At 46.8% G+C, this 21263-nt stretch overlaps 1 protein-coding gene across 3 annotated transcripts in view; it reads left to right on the top strand.

Annotated features, from left to right (window-relative positions):
• entpd4 (ectonucleoside triphosphate diphosphohydrolase 4) overlaps nucleotides 1-18494 on the top strand; it is a 32074-nt gene extending 13580 nt beyond the window's left edge. For 2 of the 3 annotated variants that reach the window (XM_043681235.2, XM_043681234.2), the window contains 9 exons: nucleotides 324-474; nucleotides 2768-2871; nucleotides 5391-5450; nucleotides 6149-6303; nucleotides 9516-9682; nucleotides 11473-11797; nucleotides 12997-13082; nucleotides 16569-16730; nucleotides 17655-18494. In XM_043681235.2, coding sequence (XP_043537170.1) covers nucleotides 324-474; nucleotides 2768-2871; nucleotides 5391-5450; nucleotides 6149-6303; nucleotides 9516-9682; nucleotides 11473-11797; nucleotides 12997-13082; nucleotides 16569-16730; nucleotides 17655-17865 — 1421 coding nt within the window. In that variant the 3' untranslated portion in view covers nucleotides 17866-18494. The remainder of the gene's footprint in view (nucleotides 1-323; nucleotides 475-2767; nucleotides 2872-5390; nucleotides 5451-6148; nucleotides 6304-9515; nucleotides 9683-11472; nucleotides 11798-12996; nucleotides 13083-16568; nucleotides 16731-17654) is intronic. The other variant, XM_043681236.2, reaches the window with a different exon arrangement.
• Nucleotides 18495-21263: the final 2769 nt, after the last annotated feature.

The following is a 21263-nucleotide window of genomic DNA, read 5'->3' as shown; positions in this document are numbered from 1 at the left end:
TGTCAGATTTCTCCCGGCTACAAGATCTCAGTCTACTGAGAATTATATTCTGATGCAACATCAGTATTCGTCTTTATTTGAAAATTCCACCTGCATAATATACTCGCCAGTCCACCTGGATGTGGTCGTATCTTTTAACAAGAGTCCAGGTCCTCTGACGCAAATTGGTCATGTGACAGCCATTGAGCTGGAGCTGGGGAGCAGGAGTCAGAGCAACACTTGCAGTGAGTGCTCTAATGACAGCACATGTGCTGTGCTCAATTTATTGCTTTGGAAGAAATCGTTTTGCTTCATTGTCTCTTGTTGTGTTTTTTTTTCCACAGGAATTTCAGAGCTGGCAGCCACACCGGAGAAATCCAGTGATTACCTGGCACCTCTTCTGAATTTTGCAGCAGATCACATTCCTCACTCGAAGCACCAAGAGACTCCTCTTTATATCCTGTGTACGGCTGGGATGAGAGTTTTACCTGAAAAGTAATGGTTTTCTGTTATTTCATTAAAAAAAACTCAGCTCCTTCCGCACCCAGAGCCCCTCAACCTCCCCCATACTCAGGGACTTTGGCCCATTCCCTCTGCTGCACTGGTTTGATACTCTAGCAAGATGTGTAACAGAGCAGAATTGGGAAGCAGATGTCACTGTGAGGGACAGCATTTATGACCCACCCCGAGTTGTTTTTGAGGTGATGGCATTGAGCTGCTGCCTTTAACCATGTCAGGCATTGTCTGAATATGGACATGGTGCTCCTCGGGAGGTAATTCCAGGATTTTGCCTAAGTGACACTGAAGCAACGACAATACAGCCGGTTCTTCTATAACGCGCATTTCGTCAGTGCGAATTGGCCATAACGTGATTGGTGAATTGTGGATGTTTTTTGCATAACACAAACTTTCTGCTGAATGGGTATATCGGGTTTTCCGTAGTGTGATTTTCCACAGTGCCATTTCTCTAGCTGTTTCCCACAGCGTGAGTTTCTATAGCCTGAGGCTGCAGAGGAACGCAACTGTGGTGATACAGCAGAATGACCTGTATTATTCCAAGGCAGGATGACATGTGGCTTGTAGGGGGCTTGCAGCTGCTGGGGTTTCCCATGTTTCTGTTGTCCTTGTCCTTCCATGTGATCGACCTTGTGGGTTTAGAAGGTGTTGTCAGAGCAACCTTGATGATTGACTACATTGCATCTTGATGGTACACATCGGAGCTGCCATGTGTTGGTGGTGATGGGGTGCTAACCACGTCAGCAAATGTGTTCAAGGGATCTCGAGTTTCCACAGCACAGAAAAGCCCTTCAGCCTATTATGTTTATATTGGTCATCAAGCACCAATTTACTGAGGTCCTTTTTTCATGTACTTGGCCTGTCGTCTTGTATACTATGGCCCATTAAATGTTAATTTAAATAGTTCTGGTTAAACATTGTGGTGGTTCCCACTTGTACCACCTTGCCAGGCAGTGAGTTCCAGGATACTGCCTGGGTGAAAAACATTCTTCCTGCCCTTGACCTTCATTCCTCAATCCAGTCAGCTTCTTGAGTGTTGTTGGACTGCACCTATCCAGGTAAATGGAGAATATTCATCACACTCCTGACTTGTGTCTTGTAGATGGTGCACAGGTATTGGACAGACAGGGGGTGAATTACGTGTTGCAGTGTGCCAACCCTCTGACCTGGTCTTGCAGCCACTGTATTCATAGGGCTACTCCAATTCAGTTTCTGGTCAATGACCACCGCCCCACCCCCAGGATGTTGATCATAAGGGATTCAGTGATGGTCATGCCATTGAATGTCAAGGAAAGGTGTTTAGACTCTTTCTTGTTGGAGATGGACATTGCCCAGCAATTGTGTGACACAAATGTTACATAGCACTTATCATCCCATGCCTGGCTACTGTCCAGGTCTTGTTGCATTTGGATATAGACTGCTTCAGTACCTGAGTCATTGTGAACGAAGCTGCTGAAGGTTATTGGGCCAAGGGCACACCCCTGCAGAAGTTCTGCAGAGATACCTTGGAACTGAGCTGATTGACCTCCAGCAGCCAAGACCATTTTCCCTTGTGCTAGTTGTGATTCCAGCCGATCAAGAGTTTGCCTCCAACACCCCCCAACTACAATTTTGCTCAGGTACCTTGGCGCCACAGTCAGATACTGCATTACCATCACCTCTGGAGTTCAGCTTTTTTATCCATATTCCAACCAAGACTGTGATGAGGTAAGGAGCTCGATGGCTCTTGTGGAACCCAAACTGTGCATCAGTGAGCAGCTTATTCCTTTGCAGGTGCCTCGAGACAGCACTGTCAGTGATCCCTTCCAGTACTTGCTTGTGATGGACACGAAACTGATGGGGCAGGAATTGGCTGAGAGGAGTTTGCCCTGACTTTTGTCGACAGGACATGCGCAGTTTCCCACAGTGTTGGGTGTGCAGTGAGTTAGCTGATTTCAGTTTGGGCAATGGTGGTGACAGCTCACGAGGTCTATTATTCCTGCTGGGTTGGTGGCAAAAGAAATCCACTTTCAGGTATGCTCTGGCAGTGCCTGTTGGACATTTTCCCCTTCAGAAGTCTGTTCAGCAGCAAACTAGCCTCAACTGTCACACCCTGACTGTCAGGAGATCACTGCAATGTAGTGATTAATCACAGAGACATGTTCAACCGAGGCCCATCAAAACATTGCCTCACCTGAGTCACTTCAAGAAAGGGGAGCAGAGAGCATACTCTGGTGGTTGTTGCACACAGTGTCTTTCCAAGTGTTGACCACAGTTAATTTTGCTCTTTCAGCCAGCAAAATGCCATCCTTGAAGATCTCCGTACAGATATTCCACTGAACTTTGATTTCCTCTTCGCAGACTCACACGCAGAAGTCATTTCAGGCAAGCAAGAAGGTATGTACTCAGCAATGGCAGTACTGTTGGGGAGATTGGGCGAGCAGTTCTGAGGCTTGAAGTGAATTGTTGAGCAGGTGAGCAAATGCACTAAACATTTGGTGAAATGTTAACAGGGGAATCTGCAGCAGTGGCAGTCGGCTTGTTCCATTTTGTTCAGTCCAGTGTGTTATTCATACAGGATATGGTATGGGACGTTACTGTGTCATTAGAAGATGTGTACTATCCAAGCAGATAGTCCATTGACTCAGGAAGTAGATCCTGTTTAAATTGAGTCAGGCGAACGAAGCAAATAGAGTTTATGACCAAAAGCACAACAAAGTCTTCTAGTTGAAGCAGAATTGTTCCACTTGTAAAATTCCCTGAGTAGAGGATAGTTTGGTAATGTGTACATCTCGTCAATTGCAGACTTTAAAGCATTGTGCTCTCCAGGCATGGGAGAATTACTCACTCCATCAGCATTCTGATACTTAAGATGGGATCATGTCATTGAGTAGCCTGCATTTGCCACTGTCTTGTCGGAATCGGTCTGGCACAGTGGTCAGAATGTGGTCTGATAAAGCAAGTTGAGGCTCCTGTGCCTGTTTGACCATGATGCCTGTGCACCAAGACAAGGTGAATGTTTGTGACTCACGCACCCAAATGGTCTGAGATTTAGTGCCTGAGGTTTGGTTGGACGGAGCTTATGCTTTGGTACAGTTCGAAATTGAGCCTGTTTTGGCAAGCTTTCTGTTCAAGTTAATTCACCCATCACCAAATGTGAAATTTGCCAACACAATTGGGCACCATTTCAGAGTGTCGTTCCTTTTATCGGACAACCTTTTTATATCATGAAGATTCCTTAATTTATCAGTGTGGTGATGCTGTTGCTTTAAGAGTTGTACTTTGACCTGGTTTTTCTGTGAATAAAGTTTGAGACAAAGGTGGAAAACTGGTCTGCTGATAGCCAATAATGTAAACAGCTTGTGAGGCTTTGGGGGTTTTTTGATCAAGTTGGAACAATGGAAGCAGCCGGAATGGGTGGGATCAAGCTCCCACAGAACCAGGATTTCTGCAGTTGCTGGTGTCTTGAAACTACAACAGCTAAAAGCTGGGGTTCTCTTCCTGCTGCGAGAATTGCATGTGAGACAGTCTGTTTTACTGAATTTGTTTTGACCAAGAGTGTGTTTATGGGATGTTACCATATTGGAACAGTAATTAGTAGGAGTTAATATAGCTACTATTCAATTCAGCATTTTGATAGAGTTACAGTTTAGCCATCTCCTTTCTTTTCTATTTGTTTTGTCTGTATTTTAACTGTGGTGTAAAAATAAAGTGTGTTTTGCTTAAAGTTGAGAAGTTTGACCAATTGGATTGCATCTGGAATACAGCGCCTTAGATTTACCTTTAAAATAAATAGAAGTTGGGGTCTTGTCTGTCATCATCTTATATTTTGTGGGGATTTGAGCTCATCCATAACACAAGGATTAATCATTTGGCAGTGCATGCAATGGGCAGTCATTGGTGTAATGGTCAGTGCTGTGCATCCAGTACTCTGGTAATCCCAGAGCTCCGGGCTAAGATCGTGGGGACATGTGTTTGAATCCTAATACAGTAGATGGTGAAATTTTAATTGCAATTAAAATCCCAGCGGAGTGTTGGCCATATACCCATTGTTATTTGTTGGAAAAGCCCATCTGGTTCACTCATGTCCTTTCAGGGAAGGAAATCTGCCACAGTTTTCTCATGAGGTCTGCACGTGACTTTGGAGCCACAGCAATGTAGTTGACTCTTAACTGCCCTCTGAAATAGCCATGTGTTTCAAGCACAATTGGGAATAGCAAATAAATGCCAGCCTTGAAAGTGGCACTCTAACCCCATGGAAGAACGCAGAATACTTGGATTGCAAGTGGATTGATTGCACAAAGAGACAAAATGAGTTTTCAGACACATGTGCAGTATTGCCTGCTCATGATACTCTGATGCAGCCACGGAGTTATGAGCTCCATTTTGAAGTTTGGAAAACATTATTCTAAACCTTTTGACACATGTCAATTAATGCTCAAAGTGACCAACATAATTTTAAAAACATATGAAAGCCCATCAAAGAATGTGCACTGAATAGATTTCAGAAGAGGGGGGTGGACAGATTTTTAATTAATAACGGGTGAAAGGGTTCTTGGGGGGTGCAGGAAGGACGATGGAGTTGAGGCTGAGATCAGTTGTGATTGTATTAAATGGTGGAGCAGACCTTAGAGGCTGAATGATCTTTTGCTGTCTCTAGTTCTTATCTTACGGAACCAACAGCTGGTGGTTTTCAAATTGAAAACAACATATAGATACGCATTTTCTTAATTGTTTCAGATAACTCTCCTCCTGTGAGCAGCACTCGCTCCATAATAATTTCATAAAAGGCACAGTCCCAAATAACTAGCACTGACTTATTGCAGCAGTAAAGGTTTTCTCTTTCATAATTGCAGTCAAATACATTGTAAACCTGAAGCAGTAATCTGAGATTTCTTTTATTTCCATGATTTCAGGAGTTTACGCTTGGATTGGAATCAACTTTGTCCTGGGACGATTTGACCACATCAGCAATGGTAAAACTTTGCATCTGTGCTTTGTAAAGAGCAGGATCCACCTGATATGTTTTAACACCTTCCTAACTGGGGTCTATTTCACATGTACATGAAACAGTGCTGTTGTGGCTGTAACGTCACAATTAATAATTTAATCCTTGACTGACCTTTTGAACAATAGGATGCAGTGACTCATCTGACAATGGGGATGACGTTTTCACAGAATAGGGCTGGACCCATTGCTGAGCGTGTTTGATGCATGGGTATCTGTGCCAGCACCAACAATGTGTCTATTACTATTTTATATTTGTTGTGTGAGAGATAAAGAACAGCCAGAGCAAGGAGAGCTTCTCCCTTGCCGCCCTTTCAAATGCTGCTCCAGAATCGTTTACTTCAGCCTGAGAGAACAGACATGATTTCTCTTGAAGATCTTTTTGAAAGTGGCTCTTCGGACCATGTAGTACCCCTCGAGTACTGCACTCGGAGTCCATGGAGCAGGACTTGAATGCACCACCTTTTGTTGAGAGGCAGTGCACTATGCTGGTCTTGTCACAGTGTTAGCCTGCTGGCTGCAAGAAAGCTGCTCCTGCAATTCACTGGAGATCTGGGTATAATCCAGCCGTTGGTTTTCGAATTGGACAGTGGATGCCAAGTTTGTAAAGAGGTGTAAACAGCAAATGTATGCAACTAACATGTTTTCCTCTGATGAATTTGCACAGGTGAGGACTCGGTTGTGGAAGTCAAGGTTCCTGGTACGGAGACTCAGGCAGCTGTTGTCCGGAAGAGGACAACTGGTGTCCTGGACATGGGAGGGGTATCTACTCAGATAGCCTATGAAGTTCCCAAAACTGTAAGCTTTGCCTCTTCACAGCAGGTTATTATCTGTCCTTCCTCTTTTTTTGGTTTGGCTTTGATTTTGAGCTTTATCCTTAAAAATCCATGTTCTGTAACATTTAGCCTGGTCATTGGGTCCCTTGCATGGGAGTTCCTGAGTGTCGATTTCATGCAATAAGTTCCTGCTCTCTGGAAACTAACATGCCCTCGCTCCTTGTTGTCTTTTGTTGCCTGCGTTTTCATCCTTGAAGTGAGTGCTTTGCTGGCTCGAAGTTAATTGATCCCTCTGATGCAATGTCCTTTTGCAGTAACTGATTTGTTTTCAATGTACTCAGCAGCAGAAAGCCTCCCTTGAGACAGTATCAATGATGAATGAGTTTTTGATGAGAAGCCCTTTCCAGCTGATCCCAGTAAACTGTCAGGAAGGGAGCTGGCTGCAGCTCAGGGGCTGGAAGTGGAGAGTGGAATGGAAACATTAAGACGAGCCTGTGTCTGTGGGTGGGTGGGTGTGTGCATGCACGTATGTGTGTTTGAGAGGAGTGTGGAAGACAGAGGCCAAACATGATGGGTTGTCAAGCGTGAAGCTGCCGAGTGAGCCAAACTTGAACATTACAAGGCCCCATGGAGCCATCCAAGCTGAGAGTGTATCAGCCCACTGGGTGTGAATGGGAGGCGTTGAGTTCCCATTCTGCTGCTTGAAGTGGGGCACCACAGTGGGCTTCAGCTTCGAGCAGGGAGCCAGAGTGAGGCATGAACCAGCACTTGTGCATGCAAAAAAAATGTTTCCCAGTGATGCAATAATCCCTCACATGGTTCATAATCCTGAAGCATTCCCTGTCTCAACTCACGCAGGGAGAATGATTGCTTGAGCAATCCACCAGGGAGGAAGTTGACTCATTGAGCTGGCATCTGCTCTTTCTGAAGTAGAGTTTCAAGTTTAGCATCAGGAATGTCAATTAACTTCTCTTCAAAATTGCTTGACTCTGCTATGAATGTTCTGTCCTTTTTGTCCGACTGTAACCCATCCACTCGTTGAAACAGATTCTCTCACGCTCCCTTATCAGTTCTTTTCAGATGGTGGAGGTTGTGAGAAATGCAAGGCCACTTTGTGTAATCTCTCTTCATTAGCTGACCCATGAGGCCCGGTTGCTCTCTGCAAACTCACAAGCGGAAGGAAAAATCGTTCACTGATGAATAAGAGAGGCCAGTGGCTTTTGTTTAAGTGAACTTGGAATAGTCTCTGTTGGAAGCTGTGATTTCAAACCATGCGAAGCCCCCTGCCCAAATGCTGTGGGCCTGATACGTTCTTTAATCCCCTTGGAAGTGACTTTTAAAGCAGGCACACTTTTTAATGCCCAAATTGACTGCATAAGGGAACAAAGACATAGCACCATGAGCTGCAAACCTTGAGCGTTCTCTCAAGGGCTGTAATCCCTGGAGTGTCGGAGGCTGAGGGGTGACCTTTTCGATGTTTATAAAATCATGAGGGGCATGGATAGGATAAATAGACAAAGTCTTTTCCCTGGGGTGGGGGAGTCCAGAACCAGACGGTATAGGTTCAGGGTGAGAGGGGAATGACATTAAAGAGACCTCAGGGGCAACTTTTTCATGCAGAGTGTGGTACGTGTATGGAATGAGCTGCCAGAGGAAGTGGTGGAGGCTTGTACAGTTGCAACACTTAAGAGGCATTTGGATGGGTATATGAATAGGAAGGGTTTGGAGGGATATGGGCCAAGTGCTGGGATTAGATTGGGTTGGGATATCTGGTCGGCATGGACGGGTTGAACCGGAGGGTCTGTTTCCTTGCTGTACATCTCTATGACTGTAAGTCTATGTCATGTATGGATTGAGTGGTGAAGAAGGTGTCTGGCACACTTGCTTTCATTGCTCAAACCTTTGAGTTGAGAGCTGAAATGTTGTACGGGCATTGGTGAGACCTGTTCTGGACTACAGTCAGTTCTGTTCTTGTGCAATCTCGCATTCTCAGAAAATCGTGCAATTGTGTGCCGTTTAAACTAATGGGGCTGGGATGGTGTTACAGCCAATAAACGTCAGGAAGGTTTGCATTCTCCAAGTAAGTCTAAATTCTTCAATCGCATTAGAGCCAATTCACGCTGAAGAAACACGCATTATAGCAGAACCATCTGTACTTTGTCCAGTTCTGTTATCAGAGGATATTAGTAAGCTGGGCAGAGTTCAGAAGAGATTTCCCAGGATATTGCCAGAATTGGAGGATTTGAGTTATCTGGAGAAGCTGGGATTTTTCTTCGCTGGAACATCGGAGATTGAGGGTTGACCTTGTAGGGGTTTATAATATTATTATGGGTATCGGAAAGGTCAGTGTGGATGTGATTACCGTTAGAACATTTAAAAGACATTTAGGTAAGTCCGTGAATTGGAAATGTTTAGCGTGATATGGGGCAGGTGCAGGCAAGTTTAGTTTGGGATTATGGTTTGCTCAGGCTCTTTGGACCGAAATGTCTGTTTCTGTGCTTTATGCCTCTGTAATTAAGTTTGTCAATTAATCCCTTTTTTTCATTTAATGGAATGTCATCCTCAAATTTCCTGTCAGTTTTGAAGACTTGCTGGGTTTGTGGATTAATTGCCCTGTCAGCCTGTCTCAGAACGTTAGGGCTCATGACGAGAAGTGCAAGTACCTTGTTAACGACAATATGCTTGTAACGGCAGATGACAGACAACCATTCTGGGTGCAGAAGCAGCAAGTTAAAACTGTTCCATCTCTGGGATTTAAAATTCCACCTTCCTTGTCTCCCACTTGGTCCAATCTTTCAATCTCTTCCCCTCACAGACTTGACACCCTATTTCCTCCTCCTTTGTTCCTTTCTTAATCTTTAAATGTCGTTGCTGACAGAGATAAACTGTAGTGTCCATCACGCCACTATTGGTGCACATTCCTAGCAGGTTATATATGCAGGATATTTGCACTGGAGGCTTCAGGAAGAAAAAAATTATGAAGTTGCTACAGGATCTTGCTCAAGTGAAATTTGTCACATTTTCTTTACCTCAAATGAAATTCACCCGAGTTTTAATTCGTCCTTGAACATTTTATCTGCTGTGTAATTCCTCCTGCTCCAGGAAAGAACTGCTTGGCTGAATTCCTGCTTAAAACCTGTCGCCTGCTGTTTGCTGATTGAATGTTGTGCTGTTTGTGCTGTAACTGTCCTGAACACAGCTTGTGATGGACAGCAGATCTTGGAAGCTTTATCAACGAACTCGGTTCCTTTTGTGCAGGAAGAGTTGGCCAAGAACCTGCTGGCAGAGTTCAACCTGGGCTGTGATGCCCATCACACGGAGCACATATACCGTGTCTATGTCACCACCTTCCTGGGCTTCGGTGGGAACGCTGCTAGAAAGCGCTATGAGGAGCACATTGTCCACAAGATCACGCTGACCAACAGGTACTTGAGCCACATGTGGGCAAGGTTTGACTTTTCATTTGAAACGACTGAGAATCGCTTCCCATTTTCCAGCATGGAAATAGGCCAGTCGCTTCTCCAGACCTGTGCTCCATTTTCCACCAGGCTTCCTTCCAGCTGACCCCATTCTCATCCTGTGAAGAGAGAATAAGTTTGGATTTATATAGCATCTTAGTTAAGATCAGGCTACCCTAGTGTGCTTTGCAGCCACATAACCAACAGAATGATAGCACGGCCAGTCGGGCCAAGTGGCCCGTTTTTGCGCTGCCACTCCTGTGCCTGTCTTGTCTGCAACACCAGACTATCATGTGTGATGTGACCCGTGCACCAAGTCTTGAGTTTGGATTGTGAGACCGGAGCTCTGGTGTTCAAGGCATTGCTTCGAGACATGGTGAAGAGGAGCTGGAGTCGGCCCTTCCAGCCTGCTCTGCCATTCAGTATGATCACGGCTGATCATCCAACTCTCAGCCTTATTCCCACTTCCTCCCAACACCCTTTGATCCCTTTAGCCAGAAGACACCCATCAAGCTGCTTCTCAAAAGCAGTTAATATTTTAGCCGCAACCACTTTCTGTGGCAAAGAATTCCATCGGCTCACCACTCTCAGTGGCCTGCCCCTATAACCTTAGATTGTGATCCTTGGCTCTGTACTCCCCACACATCAGGAACATCCTTCCCGTTCTTATCCTGTCAAGTATAGGTTTCTTCCAAACCCCAGTGAAGTTTTTTCCCATCTGATCCAGTCTGTCTTCATCCCTCAGTCCTGCCATCCCAAGAAGCAATCCTTGTTTCTGTTCAAACAGTCTTCCTCAGGTAAAGGGACCAAAATTATACACAGTCTCAGCAAGGCCCTGTACAACTGCAGGAAGATGAGAATCCTCTCACTATGAAGGCCAATATACCATTTGATGAAGAGTCACTGGACTCAGAGCTTTAACTCTGCTTTCTTCCCAAGGTTGCTACCAGACTTGCTGAGTTTAGCCAGCAATTCTTTTGTTTCTGTACCATTTTCTTTCTGCTGCATGCTGAGTTTTAGTCACTAGAATATAAGGACACCCATGTCTCCTTGCACCTCCCCTTTCCCAATCCATTGACACTCAGGTAATAGTCCATTTTTCCATAATTGCTACCCAAGTAGATAAGCTCACATTTATCCACATTAAAGGGCAGCACAGTGGCTCAGTGGTTAGCACTGCTGCCTCATAGCGCCAGGGTCCCAGCTTCGATTCCAGCCTTGGGTGACTGTGCAAACTCCACACAGGTATTCTCCCTGTGTCTGCATGGGTTTCCTCCGATGCTCCGGTTTCCTCCCAAAGTCCAAAGATGTGCAGGTTAGGGTGGATTAGCCATGGGAAATTGCTCATAGTGTTAGGTGCATTAGTCAGAGGGAAATGGGTCTCGGAGGGTTGGTGTGGACTGCTTGGGCCGAAGGGCCTGTTTCCACACTGTAGGGAATCTAATCTAATCTAAACTGGGTGTGCCATGCAGTTGCCCATTCCCTGATCTTGTGAGAGGGCCACCTTGTTGTTTGTCTCCTAGTTTGGTGATCTCCGTTTTGACAGCAAGTCTGAGAAGAGGGTAAGTGAGGTAGGGCATGATTTCACTGGTACAGCTGGTGTGACTGATTACATATCGGATTGCAAACCAAGCACTGGCCCATGCGAGTATCCCATGAAATGAGGGTTCAGAAAGAGCTGGAAGCTTTGACCGAGCTGAGGGCAAAGATACAATCATGAAAGGGTCAGAAAGTCACGTGTCCTGTCTCTCCTGCAGGTTACTGGGCCAGAAGACTGGCCTGACAGAAGAAATCCCATACCTGGATCCCTGTTTGCCAGCTGACAGCAAGGATGAAATTCATCAAGGCGGACGCACTCTGTATTTGCGAGGACTGGGAGATTTTGATTGGTGTCGGCAAATCATTCGTCCGTTCTTAAACAAAACCAATGAGACTTCAACATCGCTCAGTGGGGTGTACCAGCCTCCGGTAGACTATTTGAACAGTGAATTTTACGGTTTCTCCGAATTCTATTACTGCACCGAAGATGTCTTGCGCATGGGTGGTGACTACGAAGTTGCTAAATTCACTAAGGCTGCTAAGGTACTGAGCTGTATCTTGTTTTACAAATGTGAGCTCTGTGGTTTATTGCTCAGAGAGTGCTGGGGACATTGGCCAGAGTGGTGTGCAGTGTGATCCCACTGATTCGATCCCCACACTGGCTGTAGTGGCTCATGGAGGGTTATCTCGAAGCCTTCACTCCTGCTTGATGTGGAGCAAAGAGTGATGCCTGTGGCCCCCCCTCATGAACTGTACCCCAATCGTCATGTGTCTGTCTTGAATGGGCCACGTTGTGAGCCGATTGATGTCCATTGGAAATGCGTCAGACTGTTAACCATCATCTTCTGTGAAGAGTGTTTAACCTGAGCTTTGTGGAGCAGGGCTCAGACCCTTGCTCGGAGTTAAGCTCATCAGGAGCAGCTGGGATAGTACCGGCCCGTGAATAACATCCCCACAGATCTGTTCAGTTCCACACTGACTAGCTCGTGATTCTGGGAGGTTGTGTCCACTGGTCACTTAGGTGCAGTGTCACTCCCAGATGTGAGCTTCCCACTGACAAGTGAATGTTTTTGTCAGCAAGTCCAAGGCTTTGCCATTGTAATGATACAGTTCACTGAGATCCACAAACCTTGCACATGTCTGGACAGAATCAAGAAGGTGAGAAGGCATTTGGTGCAGATTAGACTAGATTCCCTACAGTGTGGAAACAGGTCCTTTGGCCCAACCAGTCCACACCGACCCTCCGAAGAGTAACCCACCCAGACCCATTCCCCCCTGACTAATGCACCTAAGCTACACATCCCTGAACACTATCGGTAATTTAGTATGGTCAACTCGCCCAACCTGCACATTTTTGGACTGTGGGAGGAAACTGGAGTGCCCGGAGGAAACCCACGCAGACACTGAGAATGTGCAAACTCCACACAGACAGTCACCCGAGGCTGGAATTGAACCCGGGTGTCTGGCGCTGTGAGACTGTAGTGCTAACCATTGAGCCACCCGTGCTGCCCCATAGGGATGTAGGGATGAAGGGTTTAGATGGAGAAACCGTTTTCAGTACCTGAAGCTTCGATAAGTGGAGGGACCATCATATGATTAAAAACTTGATGAAGAGAAAGAATCTGTGAGACTGGGCAGTGCAGTGAGACAGATTGGCTTGCTCTTGGGAAGTCCTGCACAGACTTGATAGACTGAATGGCCTGGACTGTGCTGCACTATATAAGGTTGTGTTGACTCTGCAGGATTATTGTGCAACCAAGTGGGCAGTTCTGAAGGAACGTTTTGAGCGTGGCTTGTACTCCAGGCATGCTGACCTCCACAGACTCAAGTAAGTATATGTCCTCTATCATCATGAAGTGGCTGCATGACAAACTCATCCAGGGTGGCTTTTCCTGAGTGCTTACAGACGATCTCCCTTGTGCACAAGCCCCTACTGTTCCATTCGTCAACTGACACGGCTCCTACCAATTGACTGTTGACTGCCCAACCAGGAGAATGGTGAGCAACCTGACTTGTGGTAGAATGAGACAGGAGGGCAGAATGGTCAGTCACCAAATCTGTTCTTTACACCAGTCTTCAGCCAGACGATCAAGATGTAATGAATTTGATCATCTCTGGGTTAGGAAGTGCTGTTCCAGGGTTTCAGTTTACCCTTGTTGTCCAATCTCTGCACCAAATGCATTGAGAACGGGAACCAGTTTCACTGTAAACATTTCTGTGGCAGTTTCATTGGTTAAATTACTCATGAGACTTCTCTGCCAAGCCTGAAGCTGGTTGACTGTTACTGTTCAGACCATGATAGTGAGCTGCTTCTGTCGTCCATGTGGTGTGGGTATAACCACAAGTGCTATGAGGAGGGAATTGCAGGATTTTGATCCAGTAACACTCGAGGCATGGTGCTTTTGCTCCAATTAGGGATGGTGAGTGACTTGGAGGGATCTTCACATATGGTGGTGTCTCTATACATCTGCCTCCCTGTCCATCTCCCAAATATGAACTTTGTGCTGACAAGTGAATCTTTACATCAATGAATTCTTAGACTTTGCTCGTGTTCACTGAAATTCACAAAGATTGCCAATGTGTGGACAGTATGCATTAGCTCCGAATGTTCTCTGTAAAGGCTAAGAGGGCATTTGGTGTGGGTGTGAAGGCTTGAGATGGAGAAACAGTTTACACAGGCTGAAGCCTTGATGAGTGCAGGGAACATCAGATGATGAAAACCTTGATGGAGGAAAGAAAGGGTCGAGGTTATGGACGAGTTGAAGGATAATTAGTGGGTGCTTCTTGTAGATAAAACACACTGTGGCTGGTTGGGCAGGGAAGGAATGGTGAAAGTGATCTGATTTTGACAGTGGGCCATTCAAAGATGGTAATGATATTGAATATCATTGGGGAGTGTTGGTTTGTTCTCGTTGGTGATTATCAACATTTGGATACATAATTTACTTGGAGAAAGTGAGGACTGCAGAGGCTGGAGATCAGAGTCGAGAGTGTGGGGCTGGAAATGCACAGCAGGTCAGGCAGCATCTGAGGAACAGGAAAATTGACGTTTCAGGCAAGAGTCCTTCATCAGGATTGAGGCTTGTGAGCCAAGGGTGTGGAAAGATTAATGAGAGCGGGTTGGGACTGGGGTTGCGGGGGGGAAAGGTAGCTAAGTATGCTACAGATAGACTGAGGTGTGGGTAATGGTGATAGGTTGGAGAGGAGGGTGGAGTGGATAGGTGGGAAGGAAGATGGGTCATGAGGGTAGTGCTGAGATGGAAGATTGGAACTGGGAGAAGGTCAGGGGGAGGGGAAATGAGGAAACTGGTGAAATCCACAATGATGCCATGGGGTTGAAGGGTCCCAAGGTGGAAGATGAGGTGTTCTTCCTCCAGGCGTTGGGTGGTGAGGGTGTGGCAATGGAGGAGGCCCAGGACCTGCATGTTCTTGACGGAGTGGGAAGGGGAATTGAAGTGTTCAACCATGGCGCAGTGGGGTTGGTTGGTGTGGCTGTCCCGGAGATGTTCTCTGAAGTGCTCTGCATTTGGCCACAGGGCAGTGGGGTTGGTTGGTTGGTTTCAGAGAACATTTCTGGGACAACAGCTCAAACCAACCCCATCGCCTTATGGCCAAACATTTCAACTCTCCCTTCCACTCTGTCAAGGACGTGCAGGTCCTGGGCCTCCTCCATCGCCACACTCTCACCACCCAATGCCTGGAGGAAGAACGCCTCATCTTTTGCCTTGAGACCCTCCAACCACACTGCATCAATATGGATTTCACCAGTTTCCTAATTTCCACCCCGCCACCCCCCATCTTATCCTAGTTCCAACCTTCCTATTTGGCACCGTCCTCATGACCTGTTCATCTTTATTCACATCTAATCCGTTCCACCCTCCTCTCCAACCTATCACCATTACCCCCACCTCTGTCCACCTATCGCACTCTCAGCTACCTCCTACACCCCCACCCTCTTCCAACCCAGGCCCACCCACCTCTCATGTATCTCTCCACCCCATCGGCTTAAAAGCCTCAGTCCTGATGAAGGGCCCTGGCCTGAAACGTTGATTCTCCTGCTCCTCGGATGCTGCCTGACCTGCTGTGCTTTTCCAGCACCACACTCTCCGACTCTGCCTAATTTGCTTGCCAGTTGCCATCAATTCCCTTGCTGCCATTTTTCTGTTTACCATTGGAGGTAACGAATGAGTTCCAGGTGAAGATGAACCCTTCATGAATAGTGGAATGTATCTTGGGGCTGTGCGTCCCTTCCACACATCAGTTCAGTCATGGTTGTTCTTGACCTTGTTGTGATCCCAGTTATGAGCATTCTAAATGAGCCAGATCTTGTGTGAAACCCAGCTTGCTGGACCATAAATTTAATTTTTGCAACTTGCTTACCTCAGTGGTTTGTCAATAAGTGTTCACGATATAACAGAAATTTATCACGGTAGGAGGAGCTTAGCATGAACACCAAAAAGATTTGGTCCTTTTCCCAGCAAGATCCTTGAAAAAATCTCATTTCAGTGAAGGATCACTCCTGTCTTCACTCCCGCTGATGAGATGGCAAGCATTTCCTCTCAGTGACGTTCTGCATGTACACTAGATGTGATTCAGTTTGTCTTTCCCTGAGACACCCAGGTGAACTCACTGACCATGCTCTGACTGAACCCTCAGAAAAGCTAAGGGCTTTCCCAGCCCCGTTGACTTGACTTGCTAAAACAGCTTGGTACTTCTTTCCAACCCTCTTGCTCTGGAGACTGCCACAAACTCACCTGCCTTTGTGTAGGTGAGGCTCTTGGCTTCTGGACTGAACCTGCCCCAGTCACCTGTGTTTCTGTAGGCCTCCAAAACTCAGGTCAACAAGAAGCAGGAACTATTTCACAAGGTCACTTGTTGAGAGGCTGGTCTGCAGTAACATGACTTTTGTCTTTAGTTCACTGTCTGAAATGGCTTTATGGTTAAAAAAGCAGATCAGATCTTCATGGAGCTGAACACTGAGGTCCCATTTATTGCTAATTCTGTATCCAAGACTCCAAATAAAAATATATCACAATGTTTCACATCAGCTCCTTTTCCCTACCTTTTTCACTTGGCTTGAATTCATCAAATATCAGTCACAGTCTTGAAGGTTTGAGTGAACCCCTTGAATGGATGGGGAGGTAGAGTTGCCGATTTCCACTTGCCTTTGTATGAAGTTGTACAGGAGAAAGTGAGGACTGGAGATCAGAGCTGAAAAATGTGTTGCTGGAAAAGCGCAGTACAGCCTGGCTGACTTTCCGAGCTGATGCCTGTGTTCTCCTTCCCTGAGTGAAAATGCTGTTGTTTGCTCTAGGTATCAGTGTTTTAAGTCCGCCTGGATGTATGAGGTGCTGCACAGCGGATTTTCCTTCCCCGTCAACTACACCAACTTGAAAACTGCCCAGCTGGTTTATGACAAGGAGGTTCAGTGGACACTGGGGGCAATTCTCTACAGGACACGGTATTTACCCCTGAGGTGAGACTGATAGCCAATTCGCCCATCTACGTCCTGCCTGTAATAGCTATCAAAGCCATGGGTATAATATGATGGCATGTCTTCCCCGTCAACAATTCCACACTGAGCTCTGACTGACCCTCCTTTATTGTCGTTCTGATTATCTGCTCTTGCACTAAGGAAGTTAAAAGATGAGAATTGAATCTGTGTAGATTTAAAGCCAGCCCCTCCTGATGTGATCTGTTTGCACCCCAAGCAGCTCTTGCACCCCAGCCTTTTCCCAAATGCCAGGCCTCCAAGGGAAGGTATTGTTTTCCTCCTGGTCTGGTTGGCTGGCCAATCAGCCGTGACCCCAGTGGGCAACCGACCCGCCGCAGAGTCAAAACCCAGTCTCCAGAGGATGAAATCTCATTTAATGCATCCAGTGCTGGCTGAGGACAGAGCGAGCACTTGTGCCATCTTTGGGCTGAGATGTGAATCCAAACAGGCCCTGTTTTCCCCTGTCGGATGGTCACGGCACTGTCTGAAGTTCTTCCCCACTGTCCAGAGTCCTGTTCCTTCAGCAGTGTCAGGATGCAGGAAGATTACCTGAGCGTGACCAACTTGCTGTTTGTGGGCCTTTGTTGTATATGCGAATAGGTTTCCTCATCGCCATAGTGACTACCCTTCAGAAGTACAGCACTTTGGGCTTGTCCTGAGATTGGGGAAGTTCTTCCTGTCAGTGCAGGGGCGCTACCATCTTTGAAATTGACAAGCCAGAAGGTCTCTGCCCCCATTTAATTGAGGACCTCTTGCTCAACCCTTCCCAAACAAGAGCCTGCAAACCGGGGGTGTGACATGGGCCTTTAGACGCTGCAGCAGCCTCTCCCAGGGCCCTGTCTGCTCCCCTGCTTGATGATGTTGCACTGGCTGGCATTCTCACGCTATTTGCCTTCATGCCAACAGGGACATTCCACTGGACGACTTCAAAGGGAACCACGCACACTGGAGGGGCTCGTCCTTCGTCAACAACCACTATGTATTTTTTGGCTGTTTCCTGGTTGTCCTCCTGTCCATCCTCCTCTACCTGCTGCGACTGAGGCGGATCCACCGCAGGATGCAACACCATGGGCGGAAAGGGGAAGCCGGCCTCCCTCCGATGCCAGACGTTGCCTGAAAGCTGGTGATCCGGGCGGGGGGAATGGGCCGGGCTCCCACTTGGAGCGGTGGGGCCAAGTGCAATCTTCGAAAACCAAAACCAGGAAGGGCAGCAAGCAGACGGTGGGTGGTGGAAAAGCAAAGGGATGCAGCTGACGTTTGTTCACATCACGAACACCCATCTGAGGTGTTCCTGTTTGGACACTGATAGGCAGGCGCATGTGGCAGAAGCATAGGCAAAGCTGATTCTCCAAGCTGCAGTGCAGTACTCGACTGCTGGTTGGAAATTGCATGACCCTGCTTGAGAAAAGCCAGGAAACTCCATCTTTTCATTTCAGAGAAACAATCTCAAAAACCGAAGAGCTGCAGTCATTCACATGGGTGACATGAAGAGCTTTCAGTCCGAATTGTGTGGCAACTCTGAGAGAAAAGCTTGTTAAATTTGAACTGGGTGTTGTCTGAATGACTGCAGGGACCAAGAGGAAGAGGGTCAATGGTGAGCCTCGTAGAAATGCATTGGGGTGCAAGAGCTGTTGGGCTGATTTTGACAATCAGAAACTCAAAATTATATTTATTTACAGCTGCAATAAGTGGAGATGTTATGTTGAAATCGGTGATATGAGTGACAATAAATGTATTTATAAAATGCTTTTTGTCTTTGTCATTGTATATTGTCAGTGTGAAAATTGACTTGTTCAGCTTCTGTGGAACCACATGAGTTATAAGGATGATGGTGAATATTCTCTGCATCACCAAAACCGCTTAGTTAAACCTCTAGATCCAAACCCATCTTTTTACTCATCTGCTGCTGAATCCCTCAGCTCAGCCTTTACTGCCTGGAGATTCACTTGTTCCAGTGCTCTGCTGAATGGCCTTTTCCGTAAATATGACCTCATTCAGAACACCTCTGCATCCACCCAAACTTGGACAAAATCCCACTGAACAATTATCTGATGGCTTGCTGACCTGCATTGGCACCCCTCACTGATGGAGCACCTCATCTTTAAAATTCTCATCCTTATTATCAAATTGCTATGTGGTATCACTCCTCCTATCACACTGTAATCTCCTCCAGCCTCTGGATACTCCGAGGTCTCTGCATTCTTGTCTCTCTGACCTCTTCAGCTTACCCCAATGGCTGTGTCTTCACCTGCATGGGCTCGAGCGTCTGCAACCACTCTCTGTCTGTCTCACTCACTCTCACTCTCTCTCTATGTCTCTCTCACACTCTCTATGTCTTTATCTCTCACTTTCTCTCTCACACTTGCTGTCTTTCACTATCTCTGTCTATCTGTCTCACTCTCACTCTCTCTCTTCCTCCTTTCCTTCAAGAAACTTGTTAAAACCTACCACGTAGACTGAAGCCTTTAGTTACCTGCCTGAATACTTGCATAGTGACTTGGTCTCAAATGTTGTTTGTGAGCTCTCCGGTAAAGCATTTTGGCATGTTTTATTACGATGAAGGTGTTCTTTAGTTGCAGGATGTTGAATGGTTTGCATTTTGTCCTGTTTGCCTCTCTTGGATGGCACGGTGGCTCAGTGGTTTGCACTGCTACTTCACAGCACCAGAGACCTGGGTTTGATTCCACCTTCAGGTGACTGTCTATATTCTGATGAAGGGCTTTTGCCCGAAACGTTGATTCTCCTTCTCCTCGGATGCAGCCTGACCTGCTGTGCTTTTCCAGCGCCACACTGTCAACTCTGATCTCTAGCATCTGCAGTCCTCACTTACGCCTGACCGTCTGTATCGACAATGCACATTCTCCCCGTGTCTGTGTGGGTTTCTGCCAGATGCTCTAGTTTCCTCCCACATGGAAAGGCCATGGGAGCTTTGATCAGCCCTATCCATAGCCCCCTGACCACAAATACGTATGGACGTGTGTTTGTAACCACAGCAACTGTCTCCGTGGTTCATTGCCTATTCTGCCTCGGAGTAAGCATTTCAGACCTGCCTGCTTTACATACCCTTGGTAGAGATCATGGGGCTGTGGCCTGGATTTTCCCCTAGCACACAGGAAGGTGGTCATGGTTGTTGGAAGTCAGTCATCTCAGCTCAAGGCCTTCGCTGCAGCTGTTCCTCAGGTTAATATCCTCAGCCTAACCATCTCCAGCTGCTTCATCTCTCCCCATCTTCATCAACCCTTTATCATAAGGTCGGAAGTGGGGAAGTTATCTGATTACATTCAGGGCTACTTTAAGACGACCCTGATGCTGAAGCAGTCTGCCCCCTGATGCAGAAATGCTTGGACAATATGGTTTGAACTGACTAGTAGCAAGTAACATTCAAATAGTTCAAGTGCGAGACAGTGGCCTTGTCCCAAAGTGGCAAATCCACATCGTCATCTTCTGGCATCACCAGCACTGAATCCCCCACTGTCAGCATCCTTGGGGGCTACCCATTGACCAGAAATTCTCATCTGAACTAGCTGTATCAGTACAGTGGCTACAAGAGCAGCTCAGAGGCTTGCAATATTGCAGCAATGAATTCCCCTCCAAAGATCCCATCAGTGGCTCAGTGAGGGGTAACAAGGGCTAACTCTGTTGGAAGGAGACAGTGGGTCATTCTGGTTCTTGCCCATGAATAATGGCATTGAAAGCTGTACCTGCTGTTGTGCCTCTGCCTGACTGTTAACACAGGTACTATTGGCTTTTCTTCTTTGAATTAGGGCCACAGCGTCTGTGGGTTTATGTCGGAACATTCCCGATCTTGTGTAACAACCCTGTGCGATCTAGGAGGCTCAGCAGATTCAGGCCTTGGGTCACCGCCCGAGGATACTGGGGGGGTGCACTTAGCTGAGGGTCCTTATGGTGTTGTAGTAATGTCCCTCCCTCTGATCCAGGAGGCCCAAGTTCAAGCCCCACATGTTCTCGAGGGGTGTAATAACATCTCTGAACGGGTTGATGAGAAATTGTTGAGAGGGGCAGGGTCCTTGATATCCACCCAAGAGGGCAGAGGGGATATGTTTCATTGTTATAACATCCGACAGCACAGTGCTCCCTCAGCACTGCACTGAGAGTGTTGTGAGTCTGTTCTGAGGAAGAATTATATCGGACTGGACACATTAATGCTGTTTCTTTCTCCACAGATGCTGCCAGACCTGCGTTTCTCCAGCTCTTGCTGTTTGAAGCCAAGAGCTTCTGGTGTAAAGTCTCACGGTAGTGCCACCGAGCCCACACCTGCCCCTTGCATCTCTTGACAACCAAAGCAAATCATCTGCCCGCTTATGTTTGCATGTGCTCCTGTGAGCTTGCTGTGTGCAAATTGATTGCTCCCCCCAGGGAGGATGCTTGAAAGTTAGGCCGCAGGCTGTGAAGCACTCGGGACTAGTTTGAGGTCATGAACAACACCACAATAAAACTCTCGTACTTTAATCGCAAGCTCAGGCAATTGGCCAGGGGAATGAGGCACAGGAGAAG

Source organism: Chiloscyllium plagiosum, unplaced genomic scaffold, assembly GCF_037043375.1.
Source record: "Chiloscyllium plagiosum isolate Xiang-an unplaced genomic scaffold, Cpla_swu_hap1 HiC_scaffold_48, whole genome shotgun sequence".
In the NCBI taxonomy this organism is placed as follows: Eukaryota; Metazoa; Chordata; class Chondrichthyes; order Orectolobiformes; family Hemiscylliidae; genus Chiloscyllium; species Chiloscyllium plagiosum.
Note: the sequence above shows the minus strand (reverse complement) of the source record. Positions and strands in the feature narration are given on the sequence as shown.